This window comes from Vipera berus, assembly GCF_964194415.1.
Source record: "Vipera berus genome assembly, chromosome: 2".
Classification (NCBI taxonomy): domain Eukaryota; kingdom Metazoa; phylum Chordata; class Lepidosauria; order Squamata; family Viperidae; genus Vipera; species Vipera berus.
The window spans coordinates 272400717-272408985 of NC_138203.1; the positions used below are offsets into that span (position 1 = coordinate 272400717).

At 45.5% G+C, this 8269-nt stretch overlaps 1 protein-coding gene across 1 annotated transcript; it reads left to right on the plus strand.

The window, feature by feature from the left end:
* Positions 1-2272: 2272 nt before the first annotated feature.
* On the plus strand, positions 2273-4760 carry LOC308661331 (uncharacterized protein; the record flags this gene model as incomplete). Its single annotated transcript, XM_081316254.1, has 7 exons — positions 2273-3245; positions 3342-3383; positions 3483-3524; positions 3624-3663; positions 3751-3849; positions 3977-4447; positions 4747-4760. The coding sequence occupies exons 1-7, from the start codon at positions 3231-3233 to the stop codon at positions 4758-4760; spliced, it is 723 nt and encodes a 240-aa protein (XP_081172380.1). The 5' UTR covers positions 2273-3230.
* Positions 4761-8269: the final 3509 nt, after the last annotated feature.

The window sequence follows — 8269 nt, forward strand, 5'->3', positions numbered from 1 at the left end:
GTTTTCCCGCCACGCGGCGGCAGCCAATCAGGCGAGATCAGCTGCGGTAGCCTCGGCTGTCAACGAGCTGTTGCTGTGGCCAGCTGGCAGCTTTGACAGCTCCGGTTGTACTGCGCATGCGCTGCCCAGGCAGGTTTGACAGCTGTCAGTGAACTGTGCGTGCGCGGCATTTTGACAGTTGTCAAAATCAGCCGCTTGCTGCGCCGGTGGGGGGGGGGGTGAGCGGCGGCAGCCCTTTTGGCAGCTGTCAACGGGCTGCCGCGTCTTCCTCACGAACGTGTGAGGAGAATGAACTCGTGTTTCCCTCACGAACGTGTGAGGTGTTTAATTAGTTTAACATTCGATATGTTGCATCCCCCTCGTTGCGAGAGGAGAGACGGCGAAAGTGGAGAGCGAGAGAAGAGAAGCAGGACCAGCTCCGTTCTGGTGCCACTGGGGGCATTGCACGCCTAACGGTAATTAGCCGGTAACCTCCAGCCCCTGATCGCTGGCCATTTCTGTGTACATGTTTCAGGGCGCCCAGTTGGTTTGCGGTGGGCCAGGGCTGGGGCAGGGTGGGACGGTTCCTTGCCATTTCTGCAACACTGGGGGCCAAACCTGGGCCCTCCCCGGGCCGGATCCGGCCCGCGGGCCTTGTGTTTGACATGTCTGCTGCGTTAGGGGCCGGAAGAGCCGCTGCGTGTTGTGGCTGGGAGACACTGCCAGTGGGGAAGGAGCCCTGCAAGGTCTGGAACAGCGCCTGGGGGCCAAACCTGGGCCCTCCCCGGGCCGGATCCGGCCCGCGGGCCTTGTGTTTGACATGTCTGCGTTAGGGGCCGGAAGAGCCGCTGCGTGTTGTGGCTGGGAGACACTTTGCCAGTGGGGAAGGAGCCCTGCAAGGTCTGGAACAGCGCCTGGGGGCCAAACCTGGGCCCTCCCCGGGCCGGATCCGGCCCGCGGGCCTTGTGTTTGACATGTCTGCGTTAGGGGCCGGAAGAGCCGCTGCGTGTTGTGGCTGGGAGACACTTTGCCAGTGGGGAAGGAGCCCTGCCAGATCCAACCTGCCGCGGGGGGTGGGAGTGGGACTTTAGTCACGGAGGAAAGCGAGAGGAACCTTCGGAAGGGGAAGCGGGAACGAAGAGAAGATGAGGGTAGAGCGATCGGGGAGCCGGTAACTCAATTTCCCCGAGAGGTTTTCAGCACTGGAGAAAATGCAAAATCGCTCGAGACCAAACTCGAAGGAATCAGCTGCTGGTGGGAGCGAGGCGATCCGTGCGGGGGGGGCGGGGGGGGGAACGCCGGCGGCAGCGAAGAGATCCGATCACGCGACGAGGGGGAGGAGCTCTGGAAGGCGTAGTTAGCCTTGGTGTGAAAGGCAGAAGAGTTTCGATTCCTTTCAAGCGGTCCCGTGACAGCCAGTCGGACAAGCAACGCGAAGAGCGGCAGGGCTTTATTTTTGCACCGTGGAGCTGCCGAGCTGTTCGCCGCTTCTGGCCAATGGCGCAGGAGCCCCACCGCGTCTTGTGAGCCGACTCCCGAAAACGCCTACAACTTTTTTTATTATTTTTTATTATTTTTAATTCCATTTATATCCCGCCCTTCTCAGAAGACTCAGGGCGGCTTACAATCTTAGCAGTTTGCGAAGCTCAGAGCAATTTCGAGGTTTTTGGCACCGGCCAGCCTGGAATCGTTGCAGCCGGCAGCTGCGAGGCGGTTCGCCGGTTCTTCTTCCAGGCTTTCACTCGGGCGAGGCAGCCGTAATGCAGCGCGGTGAGTCCCTGGGCGAGGGGCGGCTGCTGTCTGCCGCGCTCAGACGGGGAGCAGGAGGGCAGGGCGAGGGGGCTCTTGGAGCTCCTCGGAGCGGCCGGATCCTTTCAGGGCTGCCGTCCACTTTTCTACCGCTTTCACCTTTGATGTTTCAATTCTACCCCGCCGGGGGTCCCCCTGGGACGGAGGAAAACGCCGACGTAGGACGTTTATTGGATTATAAAAGGCCATTTGGCTACTCTGTGGATTACAATAGAAGATATAGAGACAAAGATGAGACATTTCTTATCTAAGACCTTGAAACCTTTCTGAGAAAACATTGCCTTTCCTTTATTTGGCCTCACAAGAGAGGCTATATTGATAAATCAATGGTTCTTGGAGCCATCTGCTCCCTTGGATTAAAACGGCGGGTGAGGGGGAGAAGCCGGTGAAAGGGAGGCGATCCGTGCGGGGGGGGGGGAACCGTGGGAGGGGAGGAAAACGCCGACATTGGCGGGGAAGCGGGGGGGGGGAGCGGGGAAACAGGTACTATAGGTTTCGCCTTCTGCACTTGGAGCAGCCCTGCCAGGCAGTGGAGAAGGGATACCTCTAGGGACTCAACTCACCCTTCTCTACCCTGTCAAGTCCCGGCTGGCAGAAGGAAGAACAGGCGGAGAAGCCGAGGAATGGTGTTTGGGGCGCCAAACTCCAGAAACAGGGGAGAGGAGGAACAATTCTGCTGGTTTTTAGGCAATTCCGGGCTTGATCCCCCCTTGTCCCAAACCTCCCTTAACCCGTAAGATAAGAGGCTGCCTCCTCTTCAATTGCCCCCATCGCCGGAGGCAGCGAGGGCGAGAGGAGGAAAAGGCCGGAGGGAGCGAGGCGATCCGGTCCCTCGACGAGGGGAGGAGGATGAGGAGCTCTGGAAGGCGTGGTTAGCCTTGCTGTGAAAGGGCGAACAGTTTCGATTCCTTTCTAAAGGCCTCGCGGCAGCCAGTCTGAATAAAATGGCAGGAGGGGAGAAATACTTGCAGGATTCTGCATTGCAACCGTCCTTTAAGAGATAGAGCTAATAGTAATTCTCAAGTTTGTTGTCTGGACTACTTTGAAGGGCTGACAAATGCCTCTTCCAATCAGGAATTTATAATAAAAGGTGTTTTACAAATCACATGAAAGTTGTATTATATATTTTTTTCTTGATCGGGTGGACTGGTCAAAAGGGGTGAAGAACTCAGCAGAATTTTACAAGAAACTATTAACACTATGAAGTTTACATTTGCTGATCTCCTGTTTAATCCTATCAGGTGCTAGACACAGTTATATAATCTAATCATTGTTCGTGTGATTCGGCTGGGGAGTTACCTGATTGGTGGGCGATGTGATTTTTGACATAGCCAGAGTGTACAAAAAGTTGGTTTCATACTGACCCCAGACATGTTTGTCAGTTTCTGGCATATTCATACCTCTGGACCCCTGTGATCTGCCAAGAAGACCCTCTTTACAGAATGGATGCTACAAATGTAAGTAATTCTATTGCTAATTTTTGAAACATTGTTTCTCTTAGCTATAAAAAATGTGTTTATAATATTCGTGGCCTGTTTGTTTTCTTTTACTAGATGGAATTAACTGATTCTGAATGTGTAAGGGGTGCAGATCTTGTAAGTAGTTTTATTGCTAATTTTTGAAACACTGCCCCTCTTAGATATAAAAAAGAATGTATTTATAATATTCATGGCCTGTTTGTTTTCTTTTACTAGATGGAATTAACTGATTCCGAATGTGTAAGGGGTGCAGAACTTGTAAGTAGTTTTATTGCTAAATTTTGAAACACTGTCCCTCTTAGATATAAAAAAGAATGTGATTATAATATTCTTGGCATGTTTGTTTTCTTTTACTAGATGGAACTGACTGATTCCGAATGTCTGGGGTTTTATAATGGTATTTGTTTTTCATACCTTCATACATTCAGATTCTTACAAACATTTCTGCAACATTTCTGACCATTGGATTTTTCTTTTCCTTCAGAATGGGAAGATGATCTCACTATACCCACAGAGCAGGAAGGACCCCGGCATGGCATGACCCCTCAACCATGCACAAGCCACACAGCACAAGAGTTAGGAGGTATAACATCTAGCATTTTATCCAACTACAAAACCATTAGTATTATTTTATAATCTAAAAAAGGGGTGTGTTTGTATTACATTATTAGGAATGTAGGCGATAACATTTTGTTTGTTTGATTAACCAGGGCCGCCCTGCAAAAAAGCAAAAATGCACGGAGGCGAACTCCCCGCATGCCCAGCAGACAGTGATAGTAGTGAACCTATGCCTGTATCTCAACCAGAAGAGGAGACAAATCATTCTATGCCCCAGCTACAAAGCACTAACTCTGCAAACTCTCAGAATATGAACAATGTTTATCTGGATTTGGTGCAAGAGTGGGAGCATCCTATCCGAAATTTCATGGCTGTGGAATACTATCAGCGATATAGATTCGTTAATGTTGACCAAATTCGGTCTTTTGTACATGCTATAGATGCTATTCGTAATGCTATACAGAATCTTTTGAATAATGTTGCTAGAGACATAGGTGCAAATGATTTTGTTCAACTCCGGTTGGATGCAGATGGGTTAAATCATCCTCTCTTTTCTCTGAGGAGAAATATGGATGGTTTAAATGCTGATGATTTTCTGACCAGTATTGAAAATCTGCTTCAAAGTAAAGCAGAGATATTGGGGGGGGGGGGGAGATTTACAATTAGTGGTTACCATTGTGAGGAAAAATGAGGGGGGAGGGATTAGGAAGTTAAGCACTGTGCTGCTCACCAAAGTACTGGAGAAAAAAAAAAAAGATGTCACCTAGTAGATTTAAATGTGGAAGGCGCGTTTCTGTGTTTTGCTAGCTGCTTGCTCTGGCTCATTGGTGGGGGTGTTAGTGATGAAGAAATTATTACCAGGGCCAGGGAACTTCACATCAGACTGGGTATTTCCGCAGAAAACATGGTTAACTTTTCTCAGATACACCTCTTTGAAAAAGCTTTAGGGGTTACCATAAAGATCTTGCTTTATCTTCAGGATGGATGGAGGTTTTTTGTTACACGCCTCCCACAGCAAGAAAAAATAGTGTTTATATTGTTACACGACAATCATTACTATGCCGTCAAAAATATAAAGGGTTTCCTGGGCCAACGCTATTTCTGTAAATCAGCACGTGGCTTTGTTTACTTTGATGAGTCACTGTTCAAAACTACTGATAATTTCCACTAAAAGTTTGTATGTACTTATACTACTGGTGGGATATCTAACTTCAGAGCCGTCCTCTCCAGCTGCGGTGGCCGGGGGGGGGGGGAGGGCAGCGCGGGGCTCTAGGTACTCAAGATATTTGGGGGGGTCCAACCTGCCGCGGGGGTGGGGTGTGTGAGTGGGACTTTAGTCACGGAAGGCGAGAGAAACCTTCAGAAGGGGAAGCGGGAATGAAGAGAAGAGGAGGGTGGAGCAATCGGGGAGCCGGTAACTCAAGTTCTCCGAGAGGTTTTCAGCACTGGAGAAAATGCAAAATCGCTGGAGACGAAACTCGAAGGAATCAGCTGCTGGTGGGAGCGAGGCGATCCGTGCGGTCCCGTGAGAGCCAGTCGGACAAGCAATGCAAAGAGCGGCAGGGCTTTATTTTTGCACCGTGGAGCTCCCCCTCCCCCTCCCCCCAAACCTCCCCTCCCTCCCCCTCTCCCCCCACTTCCCAGAGCTGAATACAGGGTATTGCCTCTAACAAGCTTGAGCTAAACTATGCTAACCATCTATAATTAAACTTTTAAATCCTATCACACTTTAACTCCACTTAAACATAACTAAATAATAATACATCTTTTTTTATTGAAAAGTTTTACAGTACATTTTATCTTTAACAATCCCCCCTCCCCCCACCCCTACCTAACCCTCCCTATCCCTCCCCCCATTCCCCCCTCCCCCCCACTTCCCAGAGCTAAGTACAAGGTATAAGAACAAAGAACAATCATAAACATCCATATGCTAACAACAATAAACTATTAATTCTATCGCCCTCTAAAATGACTACAAGCAATACTAATATTACATATAAAAAGAAAAAAGAAGAAAAGAAAACTTATTCAAATGCTAGGTGAAACTTTTCAGTCCCAAATTTGTTCTGGATATAATCAATCCACTTTTTCCACTCCATAATATAACGTTCTTGCGAATGATCTTTCAAGTAAGCCGAAATCTTTGCCATTTCCGCCAGGTCAGAAACCTTTAGAGTCCATTCTTCTATAGTCGGCAGTTCCTCCTTTTTCCAATATTGACCTATTAAGAGTCTTGCTGCTGTGATTAAGTTCAACATCAACTTAATGTCCACAACAGTAGCATCTGTAATTATGCCCAATAAAAACAATTGCGGACAAAACTTTATCCTTTGCTTAAAGATCTTCTGCATATTCCACCAAATTTTTATCCAAAAAGCCTTAACCTTTTTGCAGGTCCACCATATATGAAAATACGTTGCATCTTCGCCACCACACCTCCAACATTTAGGTTGATAATTCAGATACATACTTGCAAGCTTTTTAGGATCTAAATGCCATCTATAAAACATTTTATAAAAGTTCTCTCTTAGGTTTTGGGCTTGCGTAAATTTTACGTTCCTCACCCAGATCTTTTCCCACGTGTCCATTGTAATAACTCCTTGAATATTCTGGGCCCATTTTATCATACAGTCTTTAACAAGTTCTGTTTCTGAGTCAATATCTATCAATGCAAGATAAATCCGTTTGATATGTGCTGGACCCTGGTTTCTAATTTGCTTTATCAAATTTTCATCAGTCATTGAGAAACCAATTTTCTGGACTTCTTTCCACCTGGCACATAATTGACCATATTGAAACCAAGTTTGAACGATCTTCTCATCTCGCAAAAGATTGTACGGCTTCAAACACCAGACGTTCCTCTCCAAGCTTAAGATCTCCTTATACGTAGTCACATCATGTTTGAAGCCAACATTTATGTTTTCTATTGCATGTTTCGGAATTGCCCACAACGGCATCTTGTAGTCTAACTTATGTCTATACTTCTTCCAAACTCTCAACAATGCCTGTCTTAAAATATGCACTTTAAACACATTATCTACCTTCTTATCATACAACAAATATGCATGCCAGCCAAATAACAAGTCGTGGCCCTCAAGATTTAATAATCTCCCTTGTGTCAAATTAATCCAGTCACTTATTCCTGACAACGCAGCAGCTTCATAATATAATTTAAGATTAGGCATTTTAAGACCACCTCTTTCACGAGTATCCTGCATAATCTTAAGTTTAACTCGTGGCCTTTTCCCTGCCCACACAAATTTATTGATACCCCGTTGCCATTCTTCCAAATTAGAGTCTTTTTTAAGGACCGGTATCATTTGAAATAAAAATAAAAATTTAGGCAGGACATTCATTTTCACTGCTGCAATTCTTCCCAGCAAAGACAATTGCAGTTTTTCCCAACTCTCCAATTCTTTTTGAATTTTTCCCCATAACTTTTCATAATTATTTTTATATAACTTTGCATTGGAGGGTGACAAATACACCCCCAAATATTTAACCCTTTTAACAATCTCAAATCCAGTTAATCCTTCTAAAAGGGCCTTTTGCGGTGCTGTCATATTTTTGGCCAAAATTTTGGTTTTTTGTACATTAATTTTAAATCCAGAAACCTTCCCATATTGCATTATTATCTCCATCAGGTCCACAACAGAGTTTTCTGGCTGGGTCACCGTAACAACCAGATAGTCTGTAAACGCCCTCAATCTATAATCCTGATCTCTAATTTGAATACCCTTAATTTATTCCGAGTTCCGTATTTTTATCAATAATATCTCCAATGTTAAAACAAATAATAAAGGTGATAACGGACACCCTTGTCTTGTGCCCTTCTCAATATTGCATACTTCAGTCAGGCTATTGTTAAATATTATTCGGGCAGTTTGTTTTTGATATAATGCCCTAATTGGTTGTAGAAATTTATCCCCAAAATTCATTTTATCTAAAACTTTCATCAGAAATTGCCAATCCAATTGATCAAAAGCTTTTTCAGCATCTAAAATAATTAGCGCCGCAGGGATCTGGTTGTTCCTTTCCAAAAACTCCACCACATCAACTATATGCCTCACATTATTTTTCATTTGTCTACCACTAATAAACCCAGTTCGATCCCCATGAATCATCTGTTGCAAAACCCTCATCAATCTGTTAGCTAACACCTTAGCAAATATCTTGTAGTCTGTATTTAAAAGTGATATTGGTCTGTAGTTTTTTACTTGAGTAGCATCTTGATCTTCCTTCGGAATCAAAGAAATAAAAGCAGTTCTCCAAGACGGAGGCACCCTTCCCCCCCTCTGAATTGTCTGAAACAATTCCCTTAATGGCTTTATCAGCTCCAATTGTAAATTTTTGTAGTAGACCGCAGTCAGACCATCCGTACCTTCAATTCCTTAATTGCTAAAAGAATTTCTTCTTCTGTTATCAATTGATTAATCTCCTCCTTT